This window comes from Chiloscyllium punctatum, chromosome 42 (assembly GCF_047496795.1).
Source record: "Chiloscyllium punctatum isolate Juve2018m chromosome 42, sChiPun1.3, whole genome shotgun sequence".
Taxonomy (NCBI): domain Eukaryota; kingdom Metazoa; phylum Chordata; class Chondrichthyes; order Orectolobiformes; family Hemiscylliidae; genus Chiloscyllium; species Chiloscyllium punctatum.
This window is the reverse complement of record NC_092780.1, coordinates 3,147,428-3,168,389: the sequence shown is the minus strand read 5'-3', so window position 1 is coordinate 3,168,389 and position 20,962 is coordinate 3,147,428. Positions and strand designations below refer to the sequence as shown.

Below are 20,962 nucleotides of genomic sequence, written 5' to 3'. Positions count from 1 at the left end.
AGAGCTGTCTTCCCTCACTAAAGGTCTTGGATAACCAGTTAGGTGAAGGAACTGAATGTATGCTTGCTAACTTTGCTGAAGAGACAAAGACAGGCAGCCTAGGAAGTTGTGAAGAGGACAGGAGTCTACAATTGGATATAGATCGGTTAGGTGAGTGGGTAAAAAACTTGGCAGATGAAATATAATGCAAGAAAATGTGAACTTGTCCACCTCGGCAGGCTGAATACAAAAGCAGTATATTACTTAAATGGGGAGAGATTGCTGGACTCAGGCACAGAGGTTTTAATACCCTGGTACAATTATTAGTGCAGTTATGCAGATACAGTATGTAATTAAGCAAATGAATGATATTGTCAGGGGAGTGGAATGTAAAAGTGGGGATGTTTTCTTCAGTTGTCAAAGATGTTGGTGAGACCACGTCTGGAATACGATGTACAGTTTTGGTCTCCTTGTTTAAGGGGTATAAATGTGTTGGAAGTGGTTCAGAAAAGATTGCCATGACTTGATTTCCATGCCATTCCCAGGAAAAGTTGGCCAGGCTAGGAGTGTCAGAGGCTGAGGGGTGACCTTATAAAGGTTTACAAAATTGAGTGGCATGGATAGGATAAATAAATGGGGTCGGGGAGTCCAGAACGAGAGGGCATAGGTTTAGGGTGAGAGGGGAAAGATATAAAAGAGACCTAAGGGGCAACTTTTTCCAGAGGTTGGTATATGTATGGAATGAGCTGCCAGAGGATGTGGAGGCTGGTACAATTGCAACATTTAAGAGGCATTTGGATGGATATATGATTAGGAAGGGTTTGGAGGGATATGGGCTGGGTGCTGGCAGATGGGACTAGATTGGGTTGGGATATCTGGTCGGCGTGGACGGGTTGGACCGAAGGGTCTGTTTCCATGCTGTACATCTCTGTGACTCTAGTGTTTAGAAGAATAAGGGATCGAGACATCGGATCCTGAGGGGACTTGACAGGATGAACACTGAAGATTTTTACCTTGGTGGTAGAAACTAGAATTAGAATTTACCATTTAAAATGAGTGGTCTTCCATTTAAGAAACGTGGTTTTTTTTTCTGAGGTGGTGATTCTTTGTAGCTCTTTCCCAGAGGGTGGTGGAGGCAGGTCCTTTGAATATTTTTAAGGCAGAGTTAGATCCTTGACTAATAAGGGAGTCAGCAATTATCAGGAGTAGATAGGAAAGTGAAGTTGAGACCACAGTCTGATCAGCTTATTGAATAGCTGAGCAGACGCAAACAGCCCAATGGCTGCTGCCTCCTCTTTATTCAGATATTTGGATACATGGCTTCCAGCTGAGGCAACAGTCAGAATTTGAAATAGATTAGATTAGATTAAATTACTTACAGTGTGGAAACAGGCCCTTCGGCCCAACAAGTCCACACTGCCCCGCCGAAGCGTAACCCACCCATACCCTCACCTAACACTATGGGCAATTTAGCATGGCCAATTCACCTGACCTGCACATCTTTGGATTGTGGGAGGAAACCGGAGCACCCGGAGGAAACCCACGCAGACACGGGGAGAATGTGCAAACTCCACACAGTCAGTCGCCTGAGGCGGGAATTGAAACCGGGTCTCCGGCTCTGTGAGGCAGCAGTGCTAACCACTGTGCCACCGTGCCGCCCACATTGAGCTTAATACCTGCCTGGCTGGTAGTTGTACTGCTGCTTCAAAATAGGCATTAAAGTAATCTAAAAGGAAGTAATTTTAGCAAATAAAGTAGTTTAACTGGCAAAATGAATGAGTGGTTTGTTTTAGATTTTAACTGGATGGTGTCCTACAGCAGCAGAGTCTGACTCTGACTTTGACTTGTCAATATACTAAATGTTCTTTCACTACTTTTTGCTGGATATTGCTTCATTCCTTTACTTGGCCTCCAGGTGCCCCTGCACATCCCCTTGACCCACGTGCACATGTGCGCCATTGATTTTCTTCATCTTACCCATAAATTCTGCATGCTAAGTTTTATGCAAAAATTCCCCAAACTGTCATCAAATGACAATAAATTACTCACTGATTTTAATTTTAAAAAAATCTTTGTGCAGAATCTAGAATCCCCCCATGGCAGTTTGAATGTGGTACTCAGATCACCATTCTGGGTATCACCATTTTTATCGTAGCCAAAGCTGTTCCTTAAACTGCATTTCACCAAAAACTGTATCATATTACTTTTAAAAGTAACACTTGATTACTCATCTTTCAAAGATATTTATCAATGAAAAAACTCTTGGTGAGTAAATACTAACTTGGAAAAATGACAGTGTTACTTCTCCCTTACACCAGGTACCCAGGATCTACATTCATGGACCATGTTTTGCGTTACCAGGACACACCAGGAGTTAAGATGATTGTTGTCCTTGGAGAGGTGCGTAGCTCTAGCAGGCATTGGTTTAAGTCCCTGAATTGTGGTCCAGTTCTTCACTGACTATCTAAACTTTGTTGCTAGGAAGGGAACTGAAGTCTTGCTGCTAACTACAATTTGATTGCTATTGGGTAATGGGCTATAAGATGTGATGCTTTATTACAGGAGGTATTTTACTCTGAAGCAATATTTTTATATATCTGCCAAAAACTTTTATAGTTCTTTAACTTCACATTTACAGAAAATTTGCACATTTTAAAAATGTGATCCTTGCTTATAATTTTGTTATTGGGAAGGAGAGATTGGTGAAGGTTAGAGGGTTTGCAACATGGACTGAAACGATAATTATAATCCACCAAAATTTTGAAATTTCTATTAGAATAATCTTTGAATTAAGAGCTTTGGGAATTCTGACTAAATGGAAGACTAAAAGTGTATTCATTAATGAAATACTTTTCACCTCTTCAGGCCATCCTGTGTAGCTTCACTGTTCAGTTATTTCTGAAGTGCAGTTGCTACTATTTTAGGCAAGCCTGACAACTCTATTGTGTGTAGCAGGAATCTACAAACCGGATTATGACACATTCATTTCTTTATTGGCATTTGTGGGGGAATGGATAGTAACCGTTGATCAGAAAAGGCAGATTAGCTTTAATTTAACATCTCCAGTAGATGGGGAAAAAAGCGAGGGCTGTAGAATCCTGATGTAGGGCTTATACCTGAAGCCTAATTCTCCTGCTCCTCTGCTTCTTGACCTGTGCCTTTCCAGCACCACACTCTTGACTCTCCTCTCCAGTAGATCCTTATTCCTGATAAAGTACTACTTATTCACTAAAGTTTTGATTGGCATCATTTGACTTGGAATTGACATTTTTCTTTAAGTATATATACCTTGGTTTTGGACATCCAGCTCCACCTGTGCACTGTCTGGTGCCAGTGTCACCGGGAGTTCGGCATCTAAGACTTTTATTTTGCTTAAAACTTGCAAGAGTTTTAATACTACGTGTCGAAACTGGAGAATTAACGGATGCAAATGAGAACAATCTAACCTCAAACTTTCTGTAGATTGGTGGAACTGAGGAATACAAGATCTGCATGGGGATTAAGGAAGGACGAATCTCAAAACCTGTGGTCATCTGGTGCATTGGGACCTGTGCAACTATGTTTGCCTCTGAGGTAAGTGTATATTAGTCATTCCACACACTGTAAAACATATCTTCAATACGAAAAAGAAGACTTGAGGACCCATGTTCTGATGAAGGGCTTTTGCCCGAAATGTCGATTTCGCTGCTCCTTGGATGCTGCCTGAACTGCTGTGCTCTTCCAGCACCACTAATCCAGTATTTGGTTTTCAGCATCTGCAGTCATTGTTTTTACCTTGACCCATGTTCAAAGGCAACCAGAGCAATGCCATAAAAGCTGGTTTATGGTGTCTGATGTGATAGGACCATTTCAACTTAGATCCTTAAGGTATTGGCCCAGAGTCCAACATTAACACCATGTTGAGAATTTCACAATCTGGCTGGAGATGATGGGTGTTGTTTTGGTTGTTCATTGTGTTTGTGTGGTAGAGTGAGATTTGGTCCCTGCTCATTATGTACCTGACCCCCTGGGATGTGTAGTAGAAGCAGCTTTGACCTGTGAATATTGGTGGCTGGCACTGGGATCCTAAGTTTGGAAGATGCACTAATTTCTCAACAATAATACTTGCCTTCCCTTAGTGTAAAAATTCACAGGGATTTTAACAAAAAAGCTTTCTGTAGCAAGCTGCAAATATATGCTAGTAAATAAGTTTTGTAAAACATGTCAATGCCATAAATATTGTGGTTAGAGACAGTGATTTGACAGGATTTAATTTTTGCATGTGGTGGAAATTAATGTCTCATTTCTTAATCAGGTAACAAGTATTTTGTTATCTCCCCTGATACAGGTGCAGTTTGGCCATGCTGGTGCCTGTGCTAATGAGAATTCTGAAACAGCAGTAGCCAAGAACCAGGCCCTGAGAGAGAGTGGAGCTATTGTGCCAAGGAACTTTGATGAACTAGGAGAGGTCATCAAGTAAGAGCATACTACAGACACACTTGGGAATAAAGGGATGGTGGTGAAGGGCAAACTTAGGTCACATCTTGGAAGTATTTATTTTACTCGGTGATTCAGATAAACATAGTTTACTGGTGTGGGAATGTGTGGCAGAAAAGCAGACTGAACTGGTGCTGTAACAGGGAAAGGGTAGGTTGATGCTCTGAACAGAAGAGATTGAATGGGCAGAGCTCTTTATAAGCACCTGTCAATCTAGCGATTGAACAGTCGCTGGCCGATCTTGAGCTGACCTATTTAAGCCAATTATATACTGCCATAGTGCTGTCAAGAATACTACAGATTGAGAAATCTTTTTAATTTGACAGAAATGTTTATGATGACCTGGTTGCTCAGGGTGTGATCGTACCTGCACAAGAAGTTCCTCCTCCGACCGTGCCAATGGACTATTCCTGGGCCAGAGTAAGTTGTCGATGCAGCCAGCAACTCTAGCTGGGAGCCTTGTTCCACTGCTTCTCTCTCTCACTGTGATAATTGTATATGGCCTTAAGGCACTGATTTGTTTTGCAACTTTGATGTAGATATTGCACCCCCTTCCCCCTACTACCATGGCCAATAATGGAGCAGTAAATTACAGTGGGAGCTGCACAAAGCAAGTTCCTGAGACTATCCGCTGTAGTCTCCTTTTTGTGTTTCTTTTGATGTCTGGTGATTTATGTTGCTGCTGATAAATTCCTTGTGACATATCCAGCCGGAGATGGACAGAAATGCATTGGTTTATCAATCCCCTTAGGCACCACATTGGTCAGTTTGAAAGATTTTCTTCACAAGTCGTGATACACAGAAAATGGGGGAGATACTAAATGAATATTTTGCATCAGTATTTACTGTGGAAAAGGATATGGAAGATATAGACCGTAGGGAAATAGATGGTGACATCTTGCAAAATGTCCAGATTACAGAGGAGGAAGTGCTGGATGTCCTGAAATGGTTAAAGGTGGATAAATCTCCAGGACCTGATCAGGTGTACCCAAGAACTCTGTGGGAAGCTAGAGAAGTGATTGCTGGGCCTCTTGCTGAGATATTTGTATCATCGATCGTCACAGGTGAGGTGCTGGAAGACTGGAGGTTGGCAAACATGGTGCCACTGTTTAAGAAGGGCGGTAAAGACAAGCCAGGGAACTATAGACCAGTGAGCCTGACCTCGGTGGTGGGCAGGTTGTTGGAGGGAATCCTGAGGGACAGGATGTACATGTATTTGGAAAGGCAAGGACTGATTCGGGATAGTGAACATGGCTTTGTGCATGGGAAATCATGTCTCTCAAACTTGATTGAGTTTTTTGAGGAAGTAACAAAGAAGATTGAGGGCAGAGCAGTAGATGTGATCTATATGGGCTTCAGTAAGGCGTTCGACAAGGTTCCCCATGGGAGACTGATTAGCAAGGTTAGATCTCATGGAATAGAGGGAGAACTAGCCATTTGGATACAGAACTGGCTCAAAGGAGAAGACAGAGGGTGGTGGTGGAGGGTGGTTTTTTCAGACTGGAGGCCTGTGACCAGTGGAGTGCCACAAGGATCGGTGCTGGGTCCTCTACTTTTTGTAATTTACATAAATGATTTGGATGCGAGCATAAGAGGTACAGTTAGTAAGTTTGCACATGACACCAAAATTGGAGGTGTAGTGGACAGCAAAGATAGTTACCTCAGGTTACAACAGGATCTTGACCAGATGGGCCAATGGGTTGTGAAGTGGCAGATGGAGTTTAATGTGAGGTGCTGCATTTTGGGAAAGCAAATCTTAGCAGGACTTATACACTTAATGGTAAGGTCCTAGGGAGTGTTGCTGAACAAAGAGACCTTGGAGTGCAGGTTCATAGCTCCTTGAAAGTGGAGTCGCAGGTAGATAGGATAGTGAAGAAGGCGTTTGGTATGCTTTCCTTTATTGGTCTGAGTACTGAGTCAGTTGGGAGGTCATGTTGCGGCTGTACAGGACATTGGTTAGGCCGCTATTGGAATATTGCATGCAATTCTGGTCTCCTTCCAATCGGAAAGATGTTGTGAAACTTGAAGGGGTTCAGAAAAGATTTACAAGGATGTTGCCAGGGTTGGAGGATCTGAGCTACAGGGAGAGGCTGAACAGGCTGGGGCTGTTTTCCCTGGAGCGTCGGAGGCTGAGGGGTGATCTTATGGAAGTTTACAAAATTGAGGAGCATGGATAGGATAAATAGACAAAGTATTTTACCTGTGGTCGGGGAGTCCAGAACTAGAGGGCATAGGTTTAGGGTGAGAGAGGAAAGATATAAAAGAGACCTAAGGGGCAACTTTTTCATGCAGAGGGTGGTATGTATGGAATGAGCTGCCAGAGGATGTGGTGGAGGCTGGTACGATTGCAACATTAAAAGGCATTTGGTTGGGTATATGAATAGGAAGGGTTTGGAGGGATATGGGCCGAGTGCTGGCAGGTGAGACTAGATTGGGTTGGGATATCTAGTCGGCATGGACGGGTTGGACCGAAGGGTCTGTTTCCATGCTGTCCATCTCTATGACTCTAAATGAAATGTCACTTTAAAGTTTTGGCACTGCCTTTGTTCACCCATATCTGGGAACCCAGCCTACAATGCAAGTTTAAATTGACTGGGAATGTTTTGATCTAATCTAATCTAATCTAATCTAATCCTTATTCGTTCATTCAAAGAAATGATCTCTGGCAGCCATGTGAAAGATCTGCTTTAAACTATCCTGATCTAAATAATTATATGTTTCATCATGTAAACCTATTCTGATTTTTAAAAAATATGTGTTTTGAACATATATTGCAGGAGTTGGGTCTAATCCGTAAACCAGCCTCCTTCATGACCAGCATCTGTGATGAGCGGGGTCAGGAGCTCATCTATGCAGGGATGCCCATCACTGAAATCTTCAAGGAGGAAATGGGTCTGGGAGGTGTCTTAGGCTTGCTGTGGTTCCAGAGAAGGTGAGATCTGTGCCGAATCCTGCAGCAATATTCTTTGGCACTGACTAAACCATTTTAACTACAAGTGTTTGTTGTAGATTGGCTAGAATGGGGGGAAGAAAGTGTTAGAATAATTTTCAAACGACAGTGATAAATGTAGCTCTCTGCACTGATAAACCGGGAAATACTGGGCCACCTGAAAAATCTCATTGGATCCCTGTAATCCTTGAGAACATTTTGCTGGTTCTATGAAACAAAGCATTGCAATGAGTGTGAATCATTTTGGATGAACATTAATCTTTGGTAATCCAGAAATCCAGTCCATGGTAATGGTCTGAATGCCTCCTGAGATTTCAGTCCCAAATGTTTCTTCTGTGCATTGTTGTATCTCCCTGCAGAGCAGTGTGTGCTAACAAGATGGTGGCATGGAGCAGAAAGTGGAGTAACATGGGTATTAATCTGCAAACTGTCACTGGTAAAGAAGCTAATAAAGTGTTGCAGTTCAGAGTTAGTGTTTTCAATCTAATAGTTGAAGGTGGGTTTGGTAAATGTTTGTCTCTTTGTTCCACAGTGTGACATTATTCTATTTGTGTCTTTTCTTCAAGATTGCCAAAGCATGCCTGCCATTTTATTGAGATGTGCCTGATGGTAACAGCAGACCATGGTCCCGCTGTTTCTGGAGCCCACAACACCATTGTCTGTGCACGAGCAGGGAAGGATCTGATATCCAGCCTCACATCTGGCCTCCTTACCATTGTGAGCCTCAGTACTGTATTTATCTTGATGCAAATCAATAGAATGTGGATTATACATTTTAATCTGCATATCCTGTATTTTTTTTATTTTAAACCTACTCATTCATTATTTTTAAATTGAGGCAAGTCTCTGCTTTGTGAGGTAGGTACTGACTGTGCACCTGAATTGTTGAGGTCCAAGCAAACAGCACCTGTTTGTCAGCTCCCTCATTGACTCTCATATTGATTCCATACCAGAGATGTATCATTGTCGGTTTCTAAGAATGTGCTAAATTGCTGAGCAGGATAATGATTGATCAGCCTCTAAACTGGTAACTAATCTGGAGAAAGCAGTCTTCTAGGCTGGTTAGTTTTTGTTTCTCCTATTGTATATCAGGAAGGAATAATTATATTAAATTACCCAAATGACCAGCAATATCACTGTAATAATGTACCACTTAGACCCACTCTTCCTGACTGCACTCCCTGTGCTTGACAATCCTTGCATACTATTTCAGCTACTATAGTGAGTGAGCTGGCATCCGAGGAAGCTGTGAATGTTTCAGTCAGTATTAATAAGCAATTCGGGCTTCCCAGAATTTTGAATATACTCCCAATGATCACAGGTCAGCAATTGCACGTTAGAGGGCATCTGTTATTGCTTCAAGCTTTCAAGTTATGCTGATATGAATTTGTAATTATCATGCACTGTTTTGGAATCAGTGACTAGAAATCCTTCATGAGCAACTGAAGGTTAATAGCTTCTGTTACCACTGTTTAGGCAGGGGAGCATGGTGCCAGGGACCTAGATTCATGTTCCAGCCCCAATCAACTGTCTGGGTGGAGTTTGCGAGTTTTCCCCCATGTCTGCATGGGTTCTCTCTGGATGTCGTGGTTTCCTCACACGGTCCAGAGATGTGCAGATTAGGTGGACTGGCCATGGGATATGTCAGGTTCTGGAATAGGGTGGAGGTCTGTGTGGGATGCTGTTTGGGAATGTTGGTGTGGGCCAAATGGCCTACTTCCACACTAGGGACTCCATGGTTACTGTTTAGTACAGTTTAACTTTGGGAGTTTGCTGCACTCATACTGTTTCTGGTGTGAAGACAAGACAATTGGTTGGTTCTAAAGGCTCAGTGCCGATGAAGACCATCTAGGAGGGACTGCATATGGCCCCACTGCTGCTTGCTTGTTGCCTTTGGAATATTACCATCGGAAGGCTCAAATTCAAATCTGTTTGAGTGTTTGATGTAAATATATTTTCATTGAGTTGATTGTTGTATTATGGATACAGAAATCAGTATTCCCAAGTCACTAATATATTTTTGCTGTATGCATGCACATGTCCATAGGGTGATCGATTTGGAGGGGCTTTAGATGCAGCTGCTAAGCAATTCAGCAAAGCCTTCGACAGCAGCCTCATCCCGATGGACTTTGTCAATAAGATGAAAAAAGAAGGGAAGCTGATTATGGGAATTGGACATCGAGTCAAGTCGGTGGGTTCTCTCTCAGTTTTGCATGCCGTGTGCTAGTCTGGCTTCCAGTATCAAAGGCAGAATGACATGACTACACCTTTGGTGCTGAGTTTAACAAGAAAAAATTGCATTTCTTATGAGATCTGGTGAGAGTACAATTCTGGAATCCTTGAACTCTCATCCAAAAACTGAAATGACCTAAAAACCAATGTTTTTATTAAATGCATCCTCACGTCATGGGAAATCTGTGACCAAACTCACCTGAACCACATCACCTGGCCCTGGTCTGTATCTGCTGGCTGTTTTCCTTTGAGCAGAATCTGTCGTCTTCCCCTTTTGAAAAAAACCTGTCACATTTGCATGAGTACATGCGCGCACATTCTGGAATCATTGGTACTTGGCTGTTTGGTGTTACAAGAATCGGCAGATGGGAGGATGGTGGAATGAACGAGGGAGGAGAATGCAGGTGGAGTTGGTGATTACAGCTGGAGTAAGGTAGTTCGTTCATCGTTATTGTGATAAGGTGATTGATCACTGTCAGGGGTTGGGAGCAAAGAACTGTACAGTACAGAACGGGTTTTCAGCTCTCCAAGACCGTGCCGACACATGGGGGGGCGGCAAATGATATGATAATTATCAGATGACACCAAGATCGGTAGTTAATAGCGAAGAAGGTGGTTGTATGTTACAGGAAGATAGAGATGGCTTAGTCAAATGGGCCAATGATATTTAACCCTAATAACTGTTAGTGATGCACTTTGGAAGAAGAAACAAGATGAGGGAGTGTTTAATGAATGGCAGGACACTGGGTAGCTTAGAGGAACAGCAGGATCTTGGGGTAATTATTCACCAATCCCTGAAGTTGGCTGAGCACATGAATAGTGTCGTTAAGGCACATAGGACACTTGCTTTCATCAGCCATGCCATAGAGTGTAAGAGCAAGGAGGTAATGTTGGAGTTTGTACAGAGTGTTGGTCAGGACACAGCTGGAGTATCGAGTGCAGTTCTGGTCACCTGACTACAGGAAGGATGTGATAGCATTAGAGGGGGTACAGAGGAGGTTCACCAGGATGTTGCCCGAGATGGAGAAATTGAAGTAGGATAGACATGGATTGTCATCTTTTAGAATAGAGAAGTTTAGGGGGTGTGGTTAAGGTGTAGAGGATTGAGGGGTGTGGGTGGATAGAGAACCGATGTTCCCCTTGGTTGAAGGGCCAGTCATGAGAAGGCATACATTTAGGGTAAGGGGCAGGAGATTCAGCAGGTGGTGGAAATTTGGAATGCACTGCCTGGGAACGTGGTAGAGGGTTGTGCTGATAATGCAAACCTGAGAAACGCATTCTTAAAAGATGATTCAGTCCTTTTTATAAAGAACTTTTTATATAAAAAGAAATGGAATGCACCTTCCCCACCTGAAAGTGACTCATTGGGTGATACTGGCTCTTGTTGCAGTTCTGTAACTAGCCACCAGATGTCACAAGAGGACAGTGAAATGTGTTGCTTTGGTCAGAAACTCTGCTACTCAGGCCCTTGGCTATGCTTCAGTGTTGGATACACTATTATCTTGCCAACAATGCATTTTGCATTGTTTAGAAGTAATTAATAAGCTTCCATTTATTGATAACCTGCCTCATGCAAGTGCTGATCTGTCCTGTTCTCATGAGTATCTGAAGTGTTTTTGACTTGGGTTTACAAGGGTTTATCATTGAAGGTGACACTTCTAAATTAAATACAAATAAATGTCATACATCTCATTATTATCTCATGATTGTGGTGAATTGATTTAAGATTTTCCAAGGAATAGCTTTTTATAAATTAAAACAGGAAAACCAGAGTTTGGAACACAAGTATAAGTTGTCGTGAGTTGCTGGTGTACAGTGGCTGTAATCTGCCAATTGTGTTGATGTTCAGTGTTTTGGAAGCACTCTGATTTATTCCACGTTGAAGATTGGGAGGTTGGATCAATATACATGGGGTAACTGCATCTAGAGGTGACAACGTTTCGGCTGTCACAAAAATATAATCTGGGAATGATGAGCAGTCACTTTGGGAATACCATGATCTGATAGAGATCCTGGTGTGTACTGCACATTTAAATCGCCATTATGGTATTTGATGAATTAAACTTTCCTGATCACAGATTAACAATCCAGACATGAGGGTACAGATCCTAAAGGATTTTGTGAAGCAGCATTTCCCAGCCACACCTCTCCTCGACTATGCACTAGAAGTGGAGAAGATTACTACCTCCAAGGTATGAAACCTACACAGGAACCTGAAAACTGGTCAGCAAATCTATCTTCCACAGACTTCAGTTCTATCAGGGATTGAGTGATGAATATTAATTCAGCTGTAGAAATTTCAAAACTGATTTTGGTAACTCTGATCAAGGTCTTCAGAGTTTTGGTAGGGAAGGAAGCAGAGCCTTCATTGGGATTACCTGGAATAATCACTCCTTTCAGAATAGCTCCAAAATTTTATTTTCGACTTTAGACTTTGATTAACTTCAGTTTGAGTAGCTTTGTGCTGTACACTGTGGAATGTGCTTCATAGTCAAATGGCAAGTTGGTTAAATGCAGAATCTGGGCAAGCAGTCATGGAGCTGCGTTCTGAGGACCCAAAAAATTGATTCTATTTTCTCTCCACAGATGCTGCAGAACCTGTTGATCTTTTCCAGCAACTTCTGATTTTCTGACTTACAGCATCTGCAGTACTTTCCATTTTTTTTTGTCACTGAATTAGCTTGTTTCCAAATTATTTGCCAACAGCATATCAATAAAATGTGGTTCTCTTTTTATATGAAAGCTTTTCCTTAAGTAGAATCTGCAGCACAAAATGTGGTTAGATGAGCTTTCACGCGACATGCTTATGTCTTATTTTTAATAATGCATATTCTGAAGAATTAACCATTTCTGAATTGTTGTAGTTATTAAAATCTTGCCCCATCTGTGTCTATTATTGATGTATAAATATTGTTTGAGAATTGAATGGTTAAATTTTTTTTCTTTCAGAAACCAAATCTTATCCTGAATGTTGACGGTTTTATTGGTGTTGCCATGGTTGACTTGCTAAGAAACTGTGGTGCATTTACAAGGTATGTTCTCTGTGTAGGTAAAGTTACATATTTTGATGTGGAACTATTTGAGGCTGTTATTGAATTCAGTGACAGAAAAAGTATTTCTATAACATTTCACAACCTTTGGGTGCTTCATAGCAATTTTTATTCAATTGAGTATAATCGCAGTTGTTGGAGTTGTAAAGCAGTGAAATGATCCCTTGTCCATCGAGAGTACAAATGCAGCCACAGGATGCACTGTCCCTGAGTTCATATGGGCAACTTCCTTGTTTCCAGTTTCACTGCTTTCTAAGACGAATTGTAGAATCCTTAGTGTGGAAGCAGCTATTTGGCCAATCAAGTCCATACTGGCCATCCAAGGAGCATCCTATCCAGAACATCACCCAACTCTATCACTGTAACCCTGCATTTCCCATGGCTAATCCACCAAGCCTGCACATTTTTGGACATTGGGAGAATGTGCAAACTCTCACAGTCACCCGACAGTGAAAGGCCTGTTCCAGTACTGTGCAGTTCTGTGTTGCAACCTGAGCAGGAGTAGGCAATTCAGCCCCTTAAGCTTGCTTTACTGTTTAATAGGATTATGGCTGATTGCACCTACAGCTTCCTGCTCACTATCCATAATCCTTCAAATCATTAATGATTAAAAGTCCATCTATCTCCTCCTGAAGGTTCAATATCTGGTAGCTGCTGCACTCTGGGGTAGTTGAGGATTTTTTTTCAATGGTTGAGAGCGATACTAAGGGGTGGAAGTTGCACAACAGATTTCAAAGCAAAAATAGATTTGTAATGTTCACTGGAATAAAGGGAAGATTCTAGAAGGAAATCCAATTACTTGCCATGATAGTTTTGTACTGTACATTGCTGACAATTCGACGTGAACAGCAAGTGCTGGCTCTATGCCAGTGTCTGAGTACAGAGTAGTTAATGTTGACCTATCTTTCTCAATTTGAAAGTAGTGCTAATTTGCCTAAATTTTGTACAGGGAGGAAGCTGACGAGTATGTGGAGATTGGTGCCCTGAATGGAATCTTTGTGCTTGGACGAAGTATGGGCTTTATTGGTAAGTGCATTATTAGTTTCCTTTTTAGATGATCCTTTTAGAGGGCATAAGATAGCTGGAGTTACATTTGCTATGCTCCCTCCCCACTACTATCTTGGATTTAGACTGCTCGAGCGAAGTAGGGAAGCACTTGTGCACAAAGGATTGTGGAAATCTGGACTGTGTTCGGGGTTCATTTAAATTTTCAAGACTGAACTGGATAGATTAGAAGAGAATCTGAAGGAATATGGAGCCAAGTTAGATAGTAAATAGCTGATTCTGACTCGGTTTACCTACTTTAGTTCCAGAGCCCTTGCAAAAACTGTCCCATCTCGGTCTCAAATTTTTAATTGATTTGAAATTCATAGATTTAGCAGAGTTCCTGTTTTGACCAGGAGGTGCTTTCTTAATTCATGTTCTTAGACCTAGCTTCATTAGACCTCTGCTTCCTATGCACTTGAGAATAGGAAGTTTGTCGGTTGCCCCTGTGAGCCCTAGTGTCATTCTGGTGAATCTGTGTACCCCTCCACAAGGTCCAAAACTGAATGCACCCACTCCAGATAAATTTAAGATTTTCTACAATGAAAGCATTGTAATCATCATGAGTTTAACAACCAATATTTGTGATTATTTTGGAGAAGTGAAATCCAGCTTTCTTCTGTAAACCCATCGATCCCTTTGTTCTTGCACTGCTCTTCTATTTCCTTTGGAGAAACTATTCTGATTTATTGTCTTTGGGTCCAATGTACTGACTTCTCACTTTCCCATGGTTAGCTGCATCTGTCCGATATTTGTCCATCTTGTAGAATCTATTGGCATTCTTTGATAACTTTGCATACCTTTTTACGTAACTTTTGCAAGATGTTACAAAACTTACCCTGCTTTTTAATTTTGCCAGCAGATGTAAAATAATCATCTGGTTTGCTTTGTACTGTGGGTGGGTAGCAGACATGCTCCAAAATTGCATGTGTGAATTTCTCATTTCACATGGACCATGTGGCTGAGGATAGAGACTGTCAGTCCAAGAAACATGCAGTGTTGGCAGCAGTGATTCAACTTTCCATTACTGCTTTTGTCCCAGCGAAGTGAAGGCACCTGATGAGATGCAAGTCACTGTATTCTCAGGGGCTGGATTGTGAAAATTGCTGCTGTATGAAGTGATTGAAATGAATGCAATTGATGTATGTAAGGAAAAGATTGATAAGTACATGTGGGATAAAGGAACAGTCTGGAGTCTCAGTCCTCAAAGGATCATAGGCATCTCTTTCTATTAGAGAGAGACCATTATATAGTTTTGAAGGTAACTGCTGCAGGAGCATGGGCAGTGCCTCATGAACGATCATAACTTAGATTGAAACAAAAACTGTAGGTTTTACTCTACACTCTATTCATCTAGCCAACTGAACTAACCAGCCCCTTGAGAAAGGGATAGAGGAATTATTAATAGGATAAGATAAGGTAGCATTGGAAGGGGCTGGTATGGAGCAGAAATATTAGTCAACATTTGTGGGACAGAATGGTTTATTTTAATTTGAATTCTGAACAATTCTTTGGATACCTTTTTTATCTTGAGATGGATGTTTACATTACTTTTATAGCTAAAGGAATGCAGGCTATCCTAACTAGTTTATGCCAAAAGATTCTCAAAATTACCTACTTTTAAACTGAAACCTGAAGTCTTTTGTTTGCATTCCTTCCTGTGGATACTAATGTACTTTAACTTTCCAGGACACTATCTGGATCAGAAACGTTTGAAGCAAGGACTATACCGTCACCCATGGGACGACATCTCTTATGTTTTACCAGAACATATGACCATGTGAACGTTGTTAGCTTGGAAGGGGGCCTCAGTGCAGAAACATCTCCCTGATCCCGCTCATGTCAAAAGGTGTTTACATCGCTTTTCTTCTGTGCACTGAAGTTCTTGAAGGAGGGGAAGGAAATCTTACGTCTTGACTAATTGTACAAACAAGAGCTTCATGAAATGATGCAGCTGTTTTTAATTAAAACCAAACCAAATACATGCCATTACAAGTCCATTAGGAAGTAGCTGAAACCCAGTGTTAAACCGGGTGTGGGTGTGTACGTGCATAAGTCGCACATTATTTGGGAATCTAGTGTAAGCTATAAAGAGAAAGCAAGGAATCGGTGTTGTCAGGAGTTCTTTGTCTGCATTGCCATTACGGAATACAGCAGAACCCAAAGTAGAATTGTTCTTTCATTTGAATTATTTTCAGGAAAATTATCCAAAAATGTTTTTGCTGTATTGCTATAGAAATATTTCCATTCAGTGAAGCTTATTCTCAGTTCAAGTAGGATTTTTTTGTTTACAAAATCAGTAAGCTGGGAACTCAGTGGGGTTTGATAATTGTTAACTGTCTGAAATAAGCAGCAAGAAAGTTGAACAAGCAAAAGCCGTAGGCAACTTGCAAATTATAGCTATCCACCTGGAGATGTACTGGCAACTCTATTCACTTGCACTTTTTTCTCTGCTGATTCGACCTAATTCTGCAGGGCCGGAGATTTGGAAAGGACTGATCTCGATGCTATTGCATCTCTGATCAGTCTTAACTTTGCAGACTGTGATCTATTGTAAGCAGCTTGATGTTTACAAGTTAATGGGATTTTAACTTTGTAGCCTAGAAATTTGTCATTATTAGCCAACGAATGCTCAGCATCTTTGTATGATGCTCTTTTGTTCACTATGTTGTTGCTTATGTTACACTTTCTTTTATGCTTCTGATGTCTCCACTTGAAATAGTGGACATTGGAATGTCACGCAGCTGTTTGTCTCGTGATGTCAGCAGTGGCTCTCAGGTTTGTACATTGCACAAGCGTGCACCAAAGGCAACATGTCTGACGTTAATTGGAACAACGCAATCAGTCTGAGGTGATTACTTTCTCTTGCTGGGGTCTGCTGTACAGCTTCAATGGCATTTCACCCAACCACGTTGCTGTGTGTAAGTCCTATGTCGTAACTGTGCTGATATAAACTTAAGGGACCATTTGTACTAAATCTTTGTCTGCTCTGTGTGGTTTCAGAATTTTAATTTTAAAATTAGGAGATTGGGGATGAGATGTGACATCCTGTTGAGGGATTGAAGGGAAATAGGGTCTTTAATCATTAGAAATTCAGTCTTCTAACGTAAGCTGTAATCATATGCACTGTTTGACTGTGTTTTCTGCATTGTCAAGGTACCCAAGCCTGAATCTATAACCACAAAATCTACCTGGTATCTTAGTATAAATTAAAGTATGTAATTTATTGGGTATTTTGTTGTCTGTGTTTTTTTGTCTGTCTGTGTTTTGTTTTGGGGAATTATAAAATAATCTGAATCAAGGATGGTCAGATTCTTGGGCTGGGAGAGTCGAGATTGTTCCTTCCACCTAGGTGCCTGTAGACCTTTTAAGATACCAATTCTGGAATGTGAGGCGGTGTGATTTGTATTTGAATGTGATTTCTGCAGAGCAGCATCTGGGCCTGTCGACAGTATTGAACTACAGGCTGAAATATCATGGGTTCTTCCAAAAATGTATGTTCATCTAACACGTCCTAACCACTTCACTGGCAAATTAGAGATTATGATCTGCCTGAAGCTGAACTCAAAAGAACTGATTTAGTTTGAGTGAGAATGGTTCTAAGCACGTCCAGGTCCTGAGACAAATGATTAGACTTTCTCCCATTGGTCTCTGCTCCCATCTGAAAGAGACTAGAGTTGTAATGGCAATGACTGATTTCTTTTTCCTTTACTTTGAAGCAATATACATCCCACTCAATGTGCTGTCAAGACATATAAATCATTTTTGATATGTCATGCCTGTTACCTGTAATAGCACCATACAGTTCCATTTTCCATAAGTATTTGGGAGAAGGTTTGTGTTCATGTATTCAGTGGCTACTTCTTTCATCTCCAAGGAATTTTTTCACTCAGTGAAAATTCTTTCAGAAGTGTTCACCATGTGGGCTTTGTAATCCCAAACCTTGACCAAATATCCTCAAAACCCAGCCAACTGTTTGTACTTATTTCTTACAGCCTGCTTGAATGCCATTTTGAATTAGAAGTTCAAACTAGGCAGCATAGATTTGAGGTGAGAGGGGAATGATTTAAAAGGACTCTTGGGAAAGCAAATCTTAGCAGGATTTATACACCTTTAATGGTAAGGTCCTAGGGAGTGTTGCTGAACAAAGACCTTGGAGTGCAGGTAGATAGGACAGTGAAGGCGGCGTTTGGTCTGCTTTCCTTGATTGGTCAGAGTATTGAGTACAGAAGTTGGGAGGTCATGTTGCGGCTGTACAGGACCTTGGTTAGGCCACTGTTGGAATATTGCGTGCAATTCTATTCTCCTTCCTATCGGAAAGATGTTGTGAAACTTGAAAGGGTTCAGAAAAGATTTCCAAGGATGTTGCCAGGATTGGAGGATTTGAGCTACAGGGAGAGGCTGAACAGGCTGGGGCTGTTTTCTCTGGAGTGTCGGAGGCTGAGGGGTGACCTTATAGAGGTTTACAAAATTGAGCGGCATGAATAAGATATATAGGCAAAGTCTTTTCCCTGGGGTTGGGGAGTCCAGAACTAGAGGGTGAGGGGGAAAAATATAAAGGAGACCTAAGGGGCAACTTTTTCACGCAGAGGGTGGTACGTGTATGGAATGAGCTGCCAGCGGATGTGTTAAAGGCTGGTACAATTGCAACATCTAAGAGGCATTTGGATGGGTTTGGAGGGTTATGGGCCGGGCACTGGCAGGTGGGACTAGATGGGTTTGGGATATCTGGTCGGCTTGGACGGAAGGGTTTGTTTCCGTGCTGTACATCTCTATGACTGAAGGGGTGAATGTTTGAGTGGTACGTATATGGAATGAACTGCCAGAGGAAATGGTAGAGGTAGGTACAGTTGCAATATTGAAAAGCCATTTGGACAGTTACATGAATAGGAAAGGTTTAGATGGATATGGCCAAACACAGGCAAATGGGAATAATTTAATTGGTAAACCTGGTTACCATGCAGGTCAGAGGCTAGGAATATTGTGGAGGGTAACTCACCACCTGACTCTCTCTATACACCCATCTACAAGGCACAAGTCAGGAGTGTGATAGAATACTCTGCATTTGCCTGAATGAGTGCAGCTCCAACAACACTCGAAGCTTGACACCATCCAGGACAAAGCAGCCCACTTGATTGGCACAACATCCATAAATGTCACTTCCTCCATCGTTGACACCCAGTAGCAGCAGTGTGTACTATCTACAAGATACACTGCAGAAATTCACCAAAGATCCTCAGACAGCACCTTCCACATACATGACCACTTCCATCCAGAAGGGCAACAGCAAATATGTGGGAACCTACATCTCCAAGTTTCCCTTCAAGCCATTCACCATCCTGACTTGGAAATATTTTGCCATTTCTTCACTGTTGCTGGTCAAAATCTTAGAATTCCCTTCCTAATGGCATTGTGGGTTAGCCCACAGCATGTGGACTGCAGCGGTTCAAGAAGGCAGCTCACCATCACCACATAAAGGAGAAATTGGGACGGGCAATAAATGCTGGCCAGCCAGCAATGCCCACGTTCCACAAATGAGTAAAATAAACTTCTGATACTGTAATCCTTTATCTCAAGAACCAGAAAAGATTGCAAGAACATGAAGAGTGTGCTAACTTTGCCTTTTTTAAGAACAAGGATGCTGTAAAGGCATTTAAAAACCACCTGGTCTGATTCCAAACTCCAATTGTATCTGTACAGAAATACAACAACCTGGTACAAACAAGTCTCAATTGTGTAGCTTGCTGACCTGCTTAACATTTGTGGGAATCCAGCAAAGTGTGGTTATCAGAGTTCAGTCTTTCTTAATCCATCTGTTAAGATAGAAAAGGATGATCTCTTCTGGTCCCACAAACTGAACTACGAAAAGTCAAACAAAAGAATTGTTAATTATTTAAACATGTAGAAATGGTTTAACACATTTGGTTTAATGTGTAGAAATGTACTATCTCTGTTTTGAGTATGTGATTGTGTTTACATTCTGGGTGTGTGAATAAATAATTATCTTTAAATCCATGAAAGTCTGTTGCAGGTTCTTTAAATTAGAGGAACTTAGAAACACGCCTACATTTTCAAAACAGCAACATTGTGGGCAATAAGGAAAGGGATTTGGAAGTTTAAGTTTTTCTCTGTCTGTAAGAGTAGAGAGCTGAAAATGTGTTGCTGGAAAAGTGCAGCAGGTCAGGCAGCATCCAAGGAACAGGAGAATCGACGTTTCGGGCATGAACCCTTCTTCAGGAATGGCTCATGCCCGAAACGTCGATTCTCCTGCTCCTTGGATGCTGCCTGACCTGCTGCGCTTTTCCAGCAACACATTTTCAGCTCCGATCTGCAGTCCTCGCTTTCTCCTCCCTGTGACAGTAGAGAGTCAGAGTCCGACAGCACGGAGATATGCCCTTTTGGCCTAGACTGGTTCATGCCAACCACAATGTCCATCCATGTTAACTCCATTACCCTGCACTTTGCCCATATTCTTGTAATCCTTTCCTATCAGTGTCTTTGTCCAAATACCTTTTAAATGTTAATGTACCCACCTCAACCACTTCCACTGGTAGTTCATGCCATATGTATACCACCCTCTGTTTAAAAAAAAATGCCCCTCAGGTTCCCTTATATTCTTTCCCCTCTAACCTTAAACCTACGTCCTGTAGTCCGCAATTCCCCAACCCTGGGAAAAAGACTGTGCATTCATCCTATCCATGCCTCTCTGATCTTATAAGATTTCCCCCCCCCTCAGTCTCCTACGATCTAAAGAAAAGAGTCCTAGCTTGTCCACCCTCCCCCTATAACTCACTGTTTTGAGTCCTGGCAACATCCTTGGGAATTTCTTCTGCACTGTTTCCAGTTTAATAACATCCTTCCTGTAACAAGATGACCAAAACTGAACACAATACTCCAAGTGTAGCCTCACCAATGTTCTGTACAACTGCAACAGAACTTCTCAACTCCTATACTCAATGCCTTAAACCCTTCATTACCCTGTCTCCCTGTGACTCCACTTTCAGAGAACCAGGCACCTGAACTCCAAGATCTCTCTGTTCCATTACACTCAAGGCCCTACCATTTACCATGAAACTCCTACCATGCTTTGACTTTGCAAAATGCAAGAACTGTTATCTATATTAAATTTCATTTGCTATTTCCTCAGCTGATCAAGGTCCTGTTGCAATTTCTGATAACCTTCCTCACTGTCCATGATCCTGCCTATTCAACAAGTAGTGTTAATCACTGA

General features: G+C 41.7%; 1 protein-coding gene across 5 annotated transcripts in view; it reads left to right on the top strand.

Moving 5' to 3' along the window:
- LOC140465642 (ATP-citrate synthase) overlaps positions 1-16,964 on the top strand; it is an 81,527-nt gene extending 64,563 nt beyond the window's left edge. For all 5 annotated transcript variants that reach the window (XM_072561209.1, XM_072561212.1, XM_072561211.1 and 2 more), the window contains 11 exons: positions 2,298-2,379; positions 3,442-3,552; positions 4,307-4,434; positions 4,782-4,875; positions 7,233-7,387; positions 7,972-8,122; positions 9,453-9,596; positions 11,716-11,829; positions 12,587-12,669; positions 13,637-13,713; positions 15,421-16,964. In XM_072561209.1, the coding sequence (XP_072417310.1) occupies positions 2,298-2,379; positions 3,442-3,552; positions 4,307-4,434; positions 4,782-4,875; positions 7,233-7,387; positions 7,972-8,122; positions 9,453-9,596; positions 11,716-11,829; positions 12,587-12,669; positions 13,637-13,713; positions 15,421-15,515 (1,234 nt within the window). In that variant the 3' untranslated portion in view covers positions 15,516-16,964. The remainder of the gene's footprint in view (positions 1-2,297; positions 2,380-3,441; positions 3,553-4,306; positions 4,435-4,781; positions 4,876-7,232; positions 7,388-7,971; positions 8,123-9,452; positions 9,597-11,715; positions 11,830-12,586; positions 12,670-13,636; positions 13,714-15,420) is intronic.
- The last annotated feature ends 3,998 nt before the right edge of the window (positions 16,965-20,962 follow it).